Source organism: Plasmodium vivax, chromosome 14 (assembly GCF_000002415.2).
Source record: "Plasmodium vivax chromosome 14, whole genome shotgun sequence".
Lineage (NCBI taxonomy): Eukaryota > Apicomplexa > Aconoidasida > Haemosporida > Plasmodiidae > Plasmodium > Plasmodium vivax.
This window is the reverse complement of record NC_009919.1, coordinates 2,711,989-2,728,515: the sequence shown is the minus strand read 5'-3', so window position 1 is coordinate 2,728,515 and position 16,527 is coordinate 2,711,989. Positions and strand designations below refer to the sequence as shown.

General features: G+C 46.9%; 3 protein-coding genes across 3 annotated transcripts, besides 9 other annotated features; 1 reads left to right on the top strand and 2 right to left on the bottom strand.

Moving 5' to 3' along the window:
- Positions 1-1,560: 1,560 nt before the first annotated feature.
- Positions 1,561-1,649: a microsatellite.
- A 227-nt stretch (positions 1,650-1,876) lies between these two features.
- Positions 1,877-6,157, bottom strand: PVX_101210 (hypothetical protein, conserved; the record flags this gene model as incomplete). Its single annotated transcript, XM_001613938.1, has 10 exons — positions 1,877-2,092; positions 2,287-2,485; positions 2,684-2,745; positions 2,878-3,057; positions 3,203-3,903; positions 4,082-4,871; positions 5,017-5,095; positions 5,211-5,304; positions 5,469-5,793; positions 5,939-6,157. 10 exons carry the CDS (start codon positions 6,155-6,157, stop codon positions 1,877-1,879), a joined length of 2,865 nt encoding a protein of 954 aa, XP_001613988.1.
- Positions 3,076-3,117: a microsatellite.
- A 1,406-nt stretch (positions 6,158-7,563) lies between the features above and the next one.
- Positions 7,564-7,608: a microsatellite.
- A 176-nt stretch (positions 7,609-7,784) lies between these two features.
- Positions 7,785-12,975, top strand: PVX_101205 (hypothetical protein; the record flags this gene model as incomplete). Its single annotated transcript, XM_001613937.1, has 4 exons — positions 7,785-8,045; positions 8,227-8,529; positions 8,637-12,302; positions 12,472-12,975. The coding sequence occupies 4 exons, from the start codon at positions 7,785-7,787 to the stop codon at positions 12,973-12,975; spliced, it is 4,734 nt and encodes a 1,577-aa protein (XP_001613987.1).
- A 647-nt stretch (positions 12,976-13,622) lies between these two features.
- Positions 13,623-13,662: a microsatellite.
- An 81-nt stretch (positions 13,663-13,743) lies between these two features.
- Positions 13,744-13,766: a microsatellite.
- A 230-nt stretch (positions 13,767-13,996) lies between these two features.
- Positions 13,997-15,511, bottom strand: PVX_101200 (actin; the record flags this gene model as incomplete). Its single annotated transcript, XM_001613936.1, has 1 exon — positions 13,997-15,511. One exon carries the CDS (start codon positions 15,509-15,511, stop codon positions 14,381-14,383), a length of 1,131 nt encoding a protein of 376 aa, XP_001613986.1. The 3' UTR covers positions 13,997-14,380.
- Positions 15,512-15,547: 36 nt separating this feature from the next.
- Positions 15,548-15,575: a microsatellite.
- A 64-nt stretch (positions 15,576-15,639) lies between these two features.
- Positions 15,640-15,693: a microsatellite.
- A 273-nt stretch (positions 15,694-15,966) lies between these two features.
- Positions 15,967-16,002: a microsatellite.
- Position 16,003: 1 nt separating this feature from the next.
- Positions 16,004-16,051: a microsatellite.
- Between the last annotated feature and the right edge of the window lie 476 nt (positions 16,052-16,527).

The following is a 16,527-nucleotide window of genomic DNA, read 5'->3' as shown; positions in this document are numbered from 1 at the left end:
CTTACTGTTTTTTATCAAAATTGCCTTAAAGCTAGGCAGAAAAAAAAAAAAAAAAAAACGGCAATAAAAAAAAATTGCAACTAACCAAAGCTGTTTGTAAGCTAACAAAGTGTACAGCTTTTTTTTTTTTTTTTTTTTTTTCAGAACGTTAAGGTGTGCTGTACATATATTACACATGTTAGCATTTTTTTTTTTTTTACCTATCCCTTCGACTGCTCACCATGTGAAAGAGCGAAGATTAGGGCTATAGAGGACAAATACAGCCTTATATTTACTTTTACCCCTAATGTAGAATCGTAAATTGTAGCAATTTCCTATCCTTGGTGTGGAATTTATCCCATTTTGTGTGGTGCACACCACTGTGAGCGGTTTTCTTGTAGACCCAAAATTATGACGGTGTGTAGCAGTAACAGCCAAAAAAAAAAAAAGTGCAGAAATATATGAACCGTTCAGGCAAATATGATGTCACTTTTGTGCAATATTAGCAAGTATTGTTATAGGACTATTCAGATCCATACGGATGTGTCAACTTCCCCTCCCGAGGAGCATTCCTCGAAGCAGCAATTTTTTGCATCATAACAATTTTGTTCACTTGCAAAAATGCGCAGTTCTAAAAAGGTTACACCCAAATTATGGCTAAAAGGGACGCGCAAATGGGCCTTTTCGCTCACACGCGTGTACATTTTTGCGCACAGCGTTGCATGGGAAATACACATGTTTGTGATGCTCACGGTGGTGACAGCACCTTAGAATGGGAAAATCGACGCTCACAAAAATGGAATGTTCATAAAAGGAGCGCTTGGCTACTGCCAAGTGCAGAGGAATATATGTATGGCCATAATCCCCATTTGGACTCGTTCCATGAGGGGAGCTTCCAAATGACGACCATCCCCTTGGAGGGTAAATAACCATGGCGCTTTTTCCACCCGCGCAAGTGCTACATTCTTTATTTTATTCCAATTTGTGCGATTGTGTGGTAAGGAAAAAGGAGAAAAAAAAAAAAAGGGACAACGTTTTACAGTATAATCATTCAATTTGCATTTTTCCCTATTAACGGGGTGCTACAAAAGAGTAGAGTCCCCGTGCAGTTCCATTTATTTGTCGCCGCAAATGGCCCCGCCAGGAAATTTTCGCCCATTCGGCGAGGTATCAAGTAAACGTTTGCAACGCTTGGGGAGACGTGCTTCTACTACCTTTCACCACTTTCTGCTCACCCAATTTATGCGCTTTCCCAGAAAAAAAAGAAAAACTGATGGGAACTCCTCTTAACCAAAATGACCACACAGGTTGTTAATCGAATTGGAAGGCAGACACACCTTCTTCCGACATGGCATAATATAACAGGGGTGGCCAATCTTTAAAAAAATTATTAAAATAGTTTTGCAGCTCGTGCAACAGAGGTTTGGTTTGAAGTGCTAGCAGTACATCCATTCGCCTTTACACACGTGCAGGTAAAGCTTGAGCGACAAAAATGTTAACGAAGTGGATTTATGTGGTGGGGATATTTCCTCATGGAAGAAATAAATGAGCAAATGTGCTTAGCTAGCGATAGCCAAAATGGGTAAAAAAAAAAAAAAAAAAAAAAAAAAGAAAAAAAAAAAAGAAAAAAAAAAAAGAAAAAAAAAAAAGAAGAAAAAAAAAAGAAGAAAAAATTATGTGTACCTACCGTTACATATTTACAAAAAAATAAACTTTAAAAAAAAGAATTATCATCCTTAAAACACACATAAAAAAAAAGAAAAGGAGAAAGAAGCGACGTATCATTTCGTGTGCTCTTAATTCAAAACGTCTCTGACAGCTCCCACACATCAGTGGGTAGGGGGCTAACTTACGGCGGGGAATATACATAAATTATGGACTCACCATCCCCCCGTGATTACACCCGGTCGTGCTTCTTAAGAATGAGTATGATTAAAAAAAGGATGGCCGATGATAGCGTGGGGTTATTCGACTTACATATGATCTTCAGTTTGTTCTTCAGGACTTCAATACCCACGAGGACGAAGTAATTATCCAGCGCGCTTGCATTGTCCGCATAGCACCCGCTCAAATAAATTGCATCTTCGATGTAGCACACGCTGAGGGCATTTCCCTACACAGGAGGAGGGGGTGGGTGCACAAATGGAAATGTACACCTGTGCATGTACACGAGCGTTTAAACGATCGCACACAAGGGGGATCGCGGGGTTGAGGAGTTGGGTGGCTAAACAAATGGCGCTCTATGCCAACTTCACAGCGTAAACGCATCACCAGCGCAGTGATGTTCTCTCATCTGGTGGGCATTACCAAACAGGAGATGGCGACGATCTGCTCTGTGTCCACCGAGTCGGCCTTGTGGATCACCTTCTCCTTTTTATATATATTAAAATTTTCGTTGTTCCAGAATTTCACGAAAACGTCTTTCGTGATTTTTATGTTCTTCATAAATTTGTTGATCGGGATGGGCAGCCTCAACTCGATGCTTTTTCTGAACATGTCTTGCATGCTGCGAGTGGGGGGGGGAAAGAAACGTAACGTGAGGGTAAAAAAAAAAAACAGAAATTTACGCTCAGAGAGGGGTACCTCTCAGGAACAAACACACAAATGTACACACACGTGGTGCAACGGACTCAACGATAGGGCACTCTCTGCTGATGGTACAAATGCGTGGAAGTCCCGCTGGGCTTCTCCTCCCTCCCCTTACCGGTAGGAAATTTTAATTAGGGGAAAGCCCTTGTACATGTGTGCGCACTTGACGACCATTTCCTGCGGGGGGGAAAAAAATCATTCCTTATAAAGGTCACCATTCGATCGGCAGTTCACACGAAATAGACGCAGATTTGGTGCAAATTTGGAGCATATTTTATGCATCATTTTTGCCCAGTTGGCGGCACCCACGTAGCAGTTGGTCCCATTCGCGCAGAGCATCCTCTCGTAGTTGAGGAACTTGAATTTCAGGGGGAACAAAATTTTGTTCGAAATTTGAATATCCACGTCGTAGTAGTTCACCAGCTTCTTATTCTTCACGTAAATTTTTATCAACCCGTTGTTGCCGTAGTAGTGCTGGCTGAGGGATATCTGCGGGGGGGGGAGAAGTGCAAAAAAAAAAAAAAAATAAATAAAAAAAAATAAAAAAAAAAAGGAGCAATCAGTGGGTTATACCCCTCAATGGAAAACTCCCCTGTCCACTACACAGCAACACTGCAATTGCGCAGGTGCTAACCTCGAGGTTGTCGTCCCTTAACAAAAGGGACCCATTTTTTAACACTGCGTCCTGTACGTAGGATATGTTATCATTCTTCGTAAAGTACTTATTGCAGGAGGAGATGTGTGTTGCGTCGTTTCTCTGCTGCGAAATGATGGAGTCTCTCTTATCACTGCGGGTTTGAGCAATTGCTGGAGGAGTTCCAATTGGTGTAAAAGGCATCCCTCCCGTGAGTTTTTCCGCGGGAACCTTCTGCTCAATTTTGATGGGCCTACTTTGAGACAAATTGTTCGTAAATTTGTTAATGATGCAGTTTAGCTCGTCGGGATTCATTTTTCTGTTTTTACTTTTGCCTTTGCTTTTACTTTTGCTTTTTTTTTTCTTCAACTCGATGTACTTGTTCATGCCGAGGAGGTCTCCCAGAGTTTGCTCCTTGGCGTCCTTTTCCTTGGCCTTCAAAAATTTATTGTAATTTAAAAAATCCTCCTTAATGGAGTAAAAATTGCTCTTCTTTATGAGGCTATCCCAGAGAGCATTATTTCCATCGTGAATGGAGTTCTTAAATTCTTTGCACTCCTTTTTGAAACCATCCGGTTGCTTCCTCAGGTGACTCACTCCTTCGTTTAGGTACGCGTTGAACTCGTTTATTATTTGCATCTCCTTTTCGTTAAAGTGGCCCTCGCGCGCTGCAGCTTCGTTCTTCCCGGGGCACTTGGGGTCTGCACAGGTGGGGGTAAAACAAACGGGTCAATCGCTATACGCACTACTCATTTGCGCAGGCGGCACTCAATATACATGTGCGCCCACGCGGATGGCCGCATATCCCCACATCAGCTACGAAGCTCGCGCCTTGCCCTGGGGCACCCCCTCGTTGCACTGCCTCTCGAGAAAACGTACCTTGGGCGGCCTTCTCGGTGCCCACAAGGTCAAACGCGACCGTCTTGTTGAAGGAGGCCTTCTTCTTGGTGTCCACCTGCGCGCCCCCCGGCGAGGCGCCTCCATCGGGCAGTACAGTGGCCTCCTCACTCAGCTGCTTGGGTAGCTCCTTGTTTTTCTTCTTACTTGTGTGTGCTTTTTTCTTTTTCCCATTTTCGCCGTCGCCATCGCCCTCGTTGTTGTCCCTCTGCACAGAGGCACTCCTCGCTGTGTTTCCGCTCGGCGGCAGCTGGGCTAACTTCCCCGCCGTGCCTCCCTCTCTACTGCCATCATCACAAGGAGGCTTCTTCTGGTTCACCACCTCCCCCTCTGCAACGGTCACTCCTTCGTTATTCACATTTGGCTCCACTCCTCCACTGGCAACTTCCCCCGATGGAGCATTCCTCACAAAGGACGAAGCAAATTTTGTAATGCTGTTAGAAATATTTTTTGATAATGATTTAGCTTCTCCTTTTTCATTCACTTTTTTTCTGCTGTTTGATCCTACCGGGGGGGTGACACTTCTCCTTTCGTTGCTGACCTCCGAATGATTATCCACCCCCCTGGTCATGCTGCCTGTCCTTTTGCTTGCCTCCTCGCTAGCCACTTGGTTGTTAAAAAGGGTGCCACCCAATTTTGGTTTCAACTGCTCCCTCTGCGTGGGGGTGGTCTCTCTGTTGGAGTCCTTGTCGTCCTTCTCGTTGAACAGCTCTGGGCAGCTCAGCAGGTAGGATTCGTAGCGGACGTTTATTTCGTCTTCCTCTTGCATTTCCTAAGGTGAAGTGGTGAAGCGGTGAAGCGGCGAAGCGGGTGTGCAGCCATATGTGCATCGATATGTGCAGAGCCACGTGTAGGCACCGAGGGGTGAAACCTCCAGGCTCGACTTGGCCCTCCCATACTCCCCCTCCGAGCATTACATCAATAAACCTGCAGTAAAGATCATACTCGCCATTTTCCAAAAATTCGATGGTCCTTTCCTTCACCTCATTGAGGCACCTGCAGGGGGGGGAGAAAGACATATGATGTGATGCTTGGCTTGCTCTTCTCTGCACCGTTCACACATCATCGCAATGTTTGGCTCAAATTGACATGTCCGGGGGGGCAGACTCACCTGACGTAGTCTGAGTAGACCCGGTCAACTTTGCCGTGGCTTACGAACTCCGTTTCGAGCAGCTCGAGGAGGTCCCTCTTCGCATTCGTGAAATCTGAGCGGTGTTCGCGTGGGGGGAAGCGGTCAAACGGGGGAAATGAGAACACGAGAAGGGGAGGCGTAAAAGGGAAAAGACCCCCAAATGGGAGTCCTTTCAAAAGGGAGTCCCCTCAAAGGGCATAGCGACGGGCCACGCCGCTCCCCCTTTGAACGCATTACCACTAAGCAGCGGGGAGTACGACACGGAGCACCCCTTGGCAATAAAAATTTGCTTCTTCTCTATTTTGCTAAAAATAGTGTTAATAAAATTTTGATCTTTCAGCTGTTGCCTCTCCTTAATCGCTTCCGTCGTTTTGAATAAATTAATTGATTCACTAAGGAGGCTTTCTTTTTCTTTGTTTGTGCTGTGGCCAAAATATGTGAAATACTTCTTGTTTGTCCCTTCTTCATTTCGCTTGAGCAGTTTGTAGGCGTACGTGATGATGTCTTTGCTCACTGGGAGGTCCGCGCACTTGGGGTTCAGCGTGAATGCTATTCCGATTACCTAAGAGGGGCAAACGGGAGGTAAGCAACAATAAAGGGAAGGGCAAAGTTACACCTTTTTACACACTGGAGAAGCCCACCTTAGCGACGCTACGCCGTCCGCATGGCACTCGCTTATGCATGCGAACACACCTCCATGTGCGTACCTTCAGGGCCGTGGTCCGCGAGATGGCGGGGTTCTTTATATTCCTCAGCGTGCCGTAGCAAAAGTTAAACAGCTCCTCATACTTCCTGTGCCTGCACAGGTGTTCCTTCAACTCCCGAAAATATAAATGGAGATACTCCGTGGACTCTGTGCACGTCTTGAACAGCAACTTGTCTTCTTCCGAGCCCGTGTTTTTGTACCTGCTGTTGCATATGGTCATCGTGTTCTTCGCCTGGCGTTTCCTTCGGGGGGTTCGTTTCAAAACTGGTGGGAAGTTTTTTTTCCCCTTCCCTTTCTTAAATTGTTCCAGCGGGGTGGACCCTGCCCGGTGAACGGGGCTCGTACTACTTAGGTTGGCCCCTTTACCACTTCACCGCTTCGCCACTTCACCGCTTCCCTCCTCTGGGACCAGGGGAGAAGCAGCCAGTACATCCGTGCCCGTGTCACTGCCGGCAGTCACCCCCTCGCGATAAGCTTAAAAAAAAAAGTACCCAAATGGTGGCCCAGCCAAGGGATTAAAAAGGGAAGAAATCAAAAGTTAACAGAATGACCATGCGGGAAAAACAGAAGTGCAAAGATGGAGGAAGCACGCGAAAGGAAAGGGGAGCCAAAAAAGGGGGCAAAAAAGGGGGAGAAAAAGGAAGTGCAAGCAGGAAGTGTAAACCGGGAGTGACTAAGCTGGAACGTCCCCAGTCAGCCTATTGTTAAGAGAATGTATCACATCGAGTGCGCGATTACCAAAATTAAAGGGGGGGGAGTATTTTTTTTTTTTTTCCCTCCATACAGTGCATGCACAAGGGGACGCCTGCGTGTAAAATTTTAAGTCGAGACAACATTGAGGTGCGCTCGTGGTGAAGGTTCAGGTCAGCGTTAGGGGCATGCCCCTCCTTAAGAATGACCGAACTGCCTATGCGTCGGCTCCAATTCGGCGCGTTCTGCGGGAGGCGAGACGTGGCTTGGTAGGGTGTAGCTTGGCCAGCTCTGCCTTCACTTTGGTTCCCCTTCTTTCATTTTTTCCCTTTTTTTTGCCCATTTTTGTCCCATTTATTTCCCCATTTTTTCTCCTTTTTTTCTCCCTTTTTTCTTCCTAGCGGATCGTCCCCTTTGCAACAGTTTGAGGACGCCAAGGAGGTGTCAAAAGACGGAGGCGCATCCTCAACGGGGGAGGTGATTCTCTGGGAGCGTCTCCTTCGGTGCGGCAGCTGGCCCTTCTAAGGGGTACCCACCCCTCCACGAGCAGGTGCTAGCCAGGCAAAATATATTCCCCATATTTCACCATTTTGCGAAATTGGTCTGCCTTCCTTTGCGTGTCCCCCTGGGGGACTCCCTCTCCTAGAGGCATCCCCACCGCTTCTCCACCGCTCCCCCCTAGCTAGTACCTCCTCATGCGCAGCGCAATTTCGCAAAATCGGGACGCCCTACCCGCTTCGAAGTCAATTCAGCTCAGTTCTACGCCAAATTGGCGCTAGCGTGCGAAAGCAGCACACAGGGGTAGGCACCCACAGGGGTATCTCCCAAATGAGGGAGGAAACATTCTCTCGGGGCTGGTCCCCCACAGGGGCAATCACCCAGGCGCAAACCCGTTTTACACACCCGCAGATCGGCAGGGTGACCCAAAAAATTAGCTTCAAAAAAAGGGGAATAAAAAAAAAAAAAAAAAAAAAAAAAAAAAAATCTTACGTGTACGTACACGTGTGAAGGGATACACCCACGATGGGAACACATCAACCATGTGAACACGTCAACCATGTGAACAGGTCAACCGCGCGAACACGTCAACCAGGCGAACCCGCCCGCTCGTGCCCACTGCCGTCTCCCCAGGGGAAGGCCCCCTAAGATGAGCAAGCATGGAGAAAAGTAAAACGGACAGCGGGGGCAAAGAAAGTACACGCCTCGAACGCCACGAACAACTCAAACGCCACGAACAGACGCACAACCTGGTTCACATATCCAACGTGGTTTTGAGTGACCACCTGAAGGGGGGCCAAACTGAGGGAGGGAAATATAGGGAGGAACTTAGTCAGCCCATTGGTAGCTCTTTGGCAATTCCCCTTTTGGAAAAAATAGACATTCGGGACTTTGACGAGTACATTCGATACATCACGAAGGTTGGCTTGGCGCACCCAGCAGGTGTGAAGCATCCTGCGTGGATGTTGCTCACGCGCGGATACCACTGCAATGTGGGGACAAAGGGGGGAGAAAAAACCTGCTCCACCTCTGTCTAGCTATATCGCTCCCCCTTGAGATGCCACCCCCACCACCGCAACCGTTTCGCTTCCCCCTTCGCAGATCAACACGCTGAGCGACGTGAACATTCGCAACGTGGAAGAAATTAGCCTCCACCATTTTGAGCGCATTTTGAGGACCACCTCCTCAACCGAGGGGGGGGAGCAGCACAAGGAGCTTCTTTCTCAGGGGAGAGGCACACAACTGGGGATTTGGGGCCACTCGGGTGACTCGTCCAGCTTCGCCCACTCGAACGGCCGGTGCGCCTCCCCCCAAGCGCAGCCTCTCTGCGAACCCAACCATGACGCGTTGCTCGCAGGTGATGCCTGGTGCGACCTGTCCAGCCTTTCGCGCCAGCAGGAGAAGGTAAGTCCGCTCACATGGGTGCCGGCAGCCGCAGCGTAAATGAGTTCCCCCATATTGCAGTCAAGCCTACGCTTCTCAACCCCCCCAATAATGCTTGCCCCCCGCAGCTGAGCGCAGCGCTGGACGACATCGACCGCGACATTAACGCACTGATCCGCAGGGAGTTCCAAAACTACCTGCTCATAATAGCCATTCTGAACAAGCTAAAAGGAGAAATCGAAAGTGTGCACGACGAAATTAAAACATTAAGAGAACACGTCGATGATGTAAAGGATATGCTATTAAAAATTATTCATTTAAAAAAATATAACGATTTGAAGGGGAAGTGTAAACAAGTAAATCGCCTGCTGAAGAAATTTCTACACTTTCGAAGGTTAATTATAAGGGTGAAAAAGTTTTTGCAGAAAAGGCAATTTTACCACTGTCTTGTTGTAGTGAATAAGATTTTTAAAATTTATTTTTTTTTTAAAAAGAAAACAAAACTTTTATATTTTCACAAATATTTTTGTAATTTTAATATTTCCTACTTGCAAAGTTTCCTGTCTCAGAATTTCCTTTTTTTGTTTTTTTTCCACTCCTTGTTGTTTTTGTTTCGACCCCAGGGGGTGAGGAAAGCTCCACTTGGTTGTGCGCACTTGGTTAAGAAGTGGGCCCGTCCGCGGGTGGGGGGTTCCCACGCGAAGAGAGATACCTGCACTACCCTGGGGGACACCCCCCCGGATCATCTCAACCGCAATTATCACTTCTTTACCGCTCCTCCCAAAGCAAAAATCGACAGCTTTGTAAAAACGCACAAGCGGGTGAACGAACAGTTTATGCGCGACTTTCACAGGAAGAGAGAAAAATTTGTCAAGTGCCGCAAAAGGGAGGAAGCGAGAGTCTATGTGAAACGATGGCGTCGGGGAGCCTACTCCCACGTTCATAAAACAATCAGAACGAGAGCAACCTTTGACCGCCACCTTGCTCACTTGAATGACTTGTTCACCCCCGCTCTCTTCTTTAACAACTTCTTCGAGTCACTGCGAAATTTCTGCAAAAGGGAAAACTACTTGAAGCACTTTGTGGACGATCTGTTTTACGGCGTTCTGCTCGAGACCGTCTCGTCTTTGCAACGCGATCAGTTGTGTAACTTCGGGGAGAGGTCCCTTTTCTGCTCAGAGGAGGTGGCAGCGCAGTCGGCCAAGTCAGAGGAAGAGGAGAGTCTACCCCCCGAAGAGGCAGCCAAGTCAGCGGAAGGGGAGAGGCTACCCCCCGAAGAGGCAACTATACAGTTAGACCCACATTTGAAGCCCCCCAAAGGAGGCAAACCAGGAAAGACAAATCAGCCACTAACCGGAGAGAGTACTAACCATGTGGAGGGCTACCCCTCCGGAAGGATAACCCTCACGTGCGAGCATCTCGTGATGGACAAATGCAGAAAAAAAAAAATTCTCACCTTCGATGAAGACACATGGAACGAGCTGCACAGACAGGTGGGCCTTCTCCCGGTGCCCAATTTAGTGCATCTGTTGGAGACCTTTTTTTGGAAAATAAAACTTGTTCGGAGGAGAATCAATAAGTGGGCTTCATTTTTGATGGGAAAGATCGTTTGTCTGCTTTGGGACGGCACGTTCGCGGAGAGCTTCGCGAGGCACACGCCGCACCTTACGCAGGAAAGGTCGACGGGAAGGCCAATGCAAACACCGATGCACACCCTCCCCTTCTGCAGAAGCGACAAACCGTCTCACATGCTGAAATGCGCGTTCGCCAAATTGTGGAAAAGCTACCGAGATGTCCACCACGCCCTTTTTAAACTCCTCCTCGAAAGGATAAGCGATGTATTAAACGTTAGGAGAAAATGCAAAATGCACCTCGGCATCAACCAGGTGATTTCGCTCTACTGGGCCATTTCCCCCATGTTATCCTTCGTCCGCAGGAAGGGAAGAAGATTACGGCAGGAGTATTCCCTTTTTTTTGTCCGCAGTGTGCACCGGGTTGTGAGGAGCGTCAAAGTGTCTCGGACGATGCTCCTGTGGGGGAATCCCCATGAGGGGAGGCAACCCCGCCGGGTGAAAATAACGCTGAAAAGGAATCAACTCACCATCGCCAAAAAGGTGAAGGCGTTGAACTGCAATGTTGGTACGTCACTGGGTGGGAGAATAAAGCTGGGGGAAGTGCCCCTTGTTTGTCTCCTCCCGAGGGAAGAAGCGAAGCATTGTGAGGAGCAAGCACATGTACGTAGCGATGTAGTGTACAAATCGAAGGGGGGAATAACACAACCGGGTGGCCAATTCGACGCGCACAGGGGAGAGGCATATACGTTGGACCCTACGGGGGAGTGTCACCTGAGGTGCCCCCTCCCCAGGTGCTTCTCACCCGGTAGTGCGAACCTGCGAGTGGGCAGTCAGAAGCTCCACGTCCCGCGCAGAGTATGCGGAGCCATACTGAGACGAGGAGAAAGGGAGAAAGCAAATTTGGGCCGTTTCCTCCAACGGGTAAGCAAAAAGACACCACATGGGAAGGAAGCCAAGTGGAGACCCACCCATGAGGAGAGGAAATTCTGCAGACAAATCAAGAGGAGCATCAGAAACGAGTCGTTAGTGGCCATAAATCACTTTTATGAGTTTAAAAAAATACAAATGGAAAAATCTCTGGAAATTGAAAAGTGGAATGTACTGGAGGATATTCCACACGAAATAAATGCTCAGACGGAAAAGTATTTCAAAATAAAAAATGAACATACAAATAAAATTTGCTTTAATGATGAACCGTTTTACTTAACCAACAGCGGTGTTTCTTTCCTATGCATCCTCTTTCAGTACATCCACTGCTTCCTCTCTCTACCGGACGTTTCATTTGAAATTGTTTCAAAAATTTTAACCTTCTACGAGAAGCAGTTGCTCAAAACGGTCTCTCATTTCATCATGGAAGGTCACGCCGTTACCAACTGCACGCTCAAGAGCATCACCATAAAGACCCTGGCCCTCGTCATTCACACCCTCGATTTTGCCGACTCCACGCTCAGGCGAGTTTATGCCATTTGGCGCCACCTCCTGCGCGCCCGCCAGGGGAAAACCCCCGCAGGGATAAGCGGCCAAATGAGCTGCCAAGTTAGCGGAGTGATAAGCGTCCAGGTGAATGGCGAGATGCTGCCCAATTCCCCTGCGAGCAGAAGGGAGGACCCCCGAAATGGGCAAACAAACGGGACCCCATTTGCAGATCACCGTAGAGACACCCAACTGGTAAACGCGACAACGAATCTGTGGGGAAATCCCCAACGAAGGTACCCCCCTGGGGATACAAATGAAGCGCAAAATGGATCCTCCCCACACCCGGACGACAAATGCACCAAAGGGGAAAGAACACCAAATGGTAAAAGGACAAACTGCGGAGACACCACCAAAAAATCACCTTTAGAAAAAAATGCGAAACATACTCATGATGAGATATTACAAGGGATGGACACCGACTGGGTGGCCAGCGTTCTGGCAGACTTCGCAAAATGTTTGAAGCACCCCACCCCGCGGAACCGTAATGGCATCCTCCGTGGCATCCGCCTGTCGAAACGGGATGAAGAAAAGGTGAAAGCAAATTTTAAGCATGTACTAGATAAGTCATCCCTTTTGAAGAAAAAGTTAGCGGAAAAAATAATTGACATTTTATCTTCTCGATTTGATTACTACACGAACATCTGGCTGCTGTCGGACAGCCTGCTGGAGAATCACTTGGTGAATTCCCTTAGCTACGAGTGTGATATACTGCCCTACGGGATGCAGCTGCGCTCCACTTTCAAGGTAGCCCCTGAGCGGTGGCGTTTGCTCGTGTGGGTGTAGGTTCACCAAGGGGACACGCGCTGTGCTGGCCCTCATATATTATATCTCTCTGCAACGCGTCTCCTTGGCTGTTCCCCCCTGTGATGCGTCCCACCCTCCCATACGAACCGCCAACCCCCCCGGAATGCAGCTCCTGACGACCTACCTGCGCGAGGAGGACACCAGGAACATCTACCGAGAGCTCTTCCAAGACATCGCGAACCGCTTCAGCCTGCGCATCAACGTCCTCAAGGGAAACGACAAGTATAAGAAAATTATCTCCAGGCTGATGGACGAGTCCACCCCAGAAAGGTCCCCCGCGGGGAAATCCTCCGCGGGGAAATCCTCCGCTGGCAAATCCGCCGCTGGCAAGTCCCAAATTGACCAACTCATTATGCACTACCACAACTCCGAACTGAAGGAAAAGACCGCTCACAACATTCGCAAAAACGTCGGGGACAAAATCCTCATCGACATGACCAACGTCCTAATCATTCTCTACAAGGCCCCCCTTCTCACCGACATAATAGAAACGTTCCTAAGCGATTTTCTAAAAATCTGCAAGTCCCACTGGTACGTAACGGTGGACCCCTTTGTAATTTTGAGCAAATACAAAAAGTACACCCACTTGGGGGAGTCACCCCTCCATTTTTAGTCCTTCTCTCTCGCCCCCTCTTTTTGACATCCCTCAAGAGAAGGCCTTTTTTAAGTTAAATTACTCTCTTTGATACCCATTTTGAACCCGCCCCCCGCTCACATTCACACTCACACAGTTGCTATACGCGGTGTGCTAAGCGTTACCCCCCAAGGGAAATTACAAAAATTTTAAGGGCTAGCCACCCACACTGGGGAGAGAACCTACCCCTTCTACCAAACGGCCCTATCCCCCCGTCCGCTTAAAACGCAAAAGAACAATTAACTTTTGTATACATTTCCTTCGCGAAGTTACTGACGTTTGCTCCTCTTCTGTCCACGTAACGCACACGCTTAGCGCGCCAAAAGAAACCTCCACACAGTGCACAGCTCAGAACGGCCACGCATTTTCGCCATCCCCAATTTGTAGCTCCTCCGACTGGCCGCACACCTCCACACGCCTTGCTTCTCATACATCATGCGCAAATGGCCACAAACGCATCCACATTTACAACTTTATACATTTCATTTTTACAGTTTTTTAATTGTTGCACACAATGGATGCTTCTCCACCTGTACGTGCATGCGTAAGAAAACAGGCTGGCATGAAACATTAAGGGGGTGGGGATGAAGGGGAAAAATTGCACACAGGGGAGAAACTGCGCCGTTGGCTTTTTTTTTTTTTTTTTTTTTTTTTTTTTTTTTTTTTTTTACAATTCTGCTGCACTGGGTATACGAACGTGGCTACACGTGTATATACACATATACACATGGACAACAAGAAATGGGGGAGAAAGAAAAAAAAAAAAAAAAAAACGCATACACACACACAGAGGCACACACACAAGGGGGGAGGCACGCGTGGAAACTCGCGCAAGCCACGCAAGCAACGCAGGCCTCCCTGGAAAACAGGCGATGCACGTAAAAGTGAGATGAAAAAGGGTGAATACAGGTGGGGGGGAAAAAAAATGCCGTTTTTTTTTTTTTTCCTTTTTATTTTTTTTTTCCTTTTTTTTTTCTGTTGGTTTCTTTTTTTTTTTTTTCTTATCAAGGGGGGAGAAGCACGCTCCAATGGGGTACTACTGTGGCGCGCCTGGGACACAAACCGAAAAAAAAAAAAATACAGACAATTGCGCGTGCCTACGCACATAGGTATGCATACGTGAATGTACTGGCTGCTTACGTATCGTCCGAACTGCTGGGTAGTTGCGGGCTTCCTCTTTGCTCAATTTTGCTCTGCGCGCCGTCATCACCGTGCTTTCATTTTGCCCATTTGGCCCACTTCGCTCATTTGGTCCTTTTCGTCAACTTCTCCCACTTCGCTCATTTGGTCCTTTTCGTCAACTTCTCCCACTTCGCTCATTTGGTCCTTTTCGTCAACTTCTCCCACTTCGCTCATTTGGTCCTTTTCGTCAATTTCTCCCACCTCAGAAGCACTTCCTGTGGACGATGCTGGGGCCCGACTCGTCGTACTCCTCCTTGGTGATCCACATCTGCTGGAAGGTGGACAGCGACGACAGGATGGACCCTCCGATCCACACGGAGTACTTCCTCTCGGGGGGGGCCACCACCTTAATCTTCATTGTGGAGGGAGCCAACGTGGTAATGTCCCTGGTAAGCCTCTCCCCGATGCCCTCATACATAGTGGTACCACCGGACAATACAATATTTCCATACAAATCTTTACGAATATCAACGTCGCATTTTTTAATCGAGTTAAACGTAGTGGTATGAATTCCTGCAGCTTCTTTTCCCAAGAAGGATGGCTGGAAAAGGGCCTCTGGACATCTAAACCTTTCATTTCCAACGGTGATTATATTCCCATCGGGTAATTCATACGATTTCTCAATGTCACTACTCTGCTCGGACGTCTTCATTTCTTCATCAAAATTTAAGGCAATGTAACATAACTTCTCCTTAATGTCTCTAACAATTTCCTTTTCTGCGGATGTTGAAAATCCATATCCTCTCTCGTGTAGAATCTTCATTAGATATTCGGTTAAGTCCCTTCCTGCTAAATCTAATCTCATAATGGCATGTGGCAATGCATATCCTTCATAAATGGGGACCGTGTGGGAAACTCCATCACCACTATCCAGGACGATACCTGTGGTACGACCAGAGGAATACAAAGATAACACTGCTTGGATGGCTACATACATTGCTGGTACGTTAAATGACTCGAACATAATTTGCGTCATCCTTTCACGATTTCCCTTTGGGTTCAAGGGGGCCTCTGTTAATAACACTGGGTGCTCTTCTGGTGCAGCTCTCAATTCATTGTAAAATGTGTGGTGCCATATCTTTTCCATGTCATCCCAATTTGTCACTATCCCATGTTCTATTGGATATTTTAAAGTCAAAATACCTCTTTTCGTTTGCGCTTCATCACCAACAAATGCATCCTTCTCTTCCATGCCCACCATAATTCCTGGGTTCTTTGGCCTACCAACTATACTTGGGAAAACCGAACGGGGCGCGTCATCTCCTGCAACTCCAGCCTTTACATTACCTGAGCCGTTGTCGACAACTAAAGCTTGAACTTCCTCGTCACCCATTTTGTTCACAAGGTTTGAAAAGGGAAAGGCGTAAAGAGGTTTTTTCTTTTTTTTCTTTTTTTTTTTTCTCAGGATAAAACTGGGCGTACCAGTGATCTGTCGAATGGGTACAAGCAAATAAACGTGCTGACGTGTGTGCGTATGTGTGTGTGTGTACGTACGTGCGCGTATACGTGTATACGTGTACTTTGCTTTACTGATGTTTTCTCGTGCAAATGGTGACGCAATAAAAATTCGTTCCAATAACGAGTGATAAGATAGTAAATTTTATGCGCTAATTTGAATTTTACAGAAATTACATTTCACATAAATCGCATTTCGCTTAAGTTCACATTCAGCAAAAAATAAAATAAAAAAGGAAAGAAAAAAAAAAAAAAAAAGGAAATTAAATAGTTGCACATTTATCGCTTGAGCATGGAAAAAAAAACAATTTCGCAAAAATATGAACATTCAGGTGAAAAAAAAAAAAAAAAAAAAAAAAAAAAAAAAAAAACTGGCTGGTTGGTTGGTTTGTTGGATGGATGGTTTACTGACTGACTGGTATTGGCGTACGGGTGACTTCATATATTATACGCGCAAACACAACAGATAATTCACTAGCAAGAAAAAAAACAAAAATATATACATATTTCTGCTTCAGGAGTGTAACATGTATACGTATTGAAAAAAAAAAAATGTTCAAATTTACACGCGTTTGGAAGAAAAAAAAAGAGCAAAAAGGAAAAAGGGTAAGGAAAAATTAAATAACAGAGGGAAAAAATGTGGCGAACGTGCGACGTAAATGTGGCGAACGTGCGACGTAAATTTAGCGAACGTGCAACGTAAATTTGGCAAACGTGCGACGCAAATGTGGCGAACGTGCAACGTAAATGTGGCGAACGTGCAACGTAAATGTGGCGAACGCGCGACGTAAGTGTGGCGAACGTGCGACGTAAGTGTGGCAAACGTGCGACGTAAGTGTGGTAAACGCTTGATGTAAAAATGGTGAAGCAACAGTTAAGGACGTTAAAATTTAA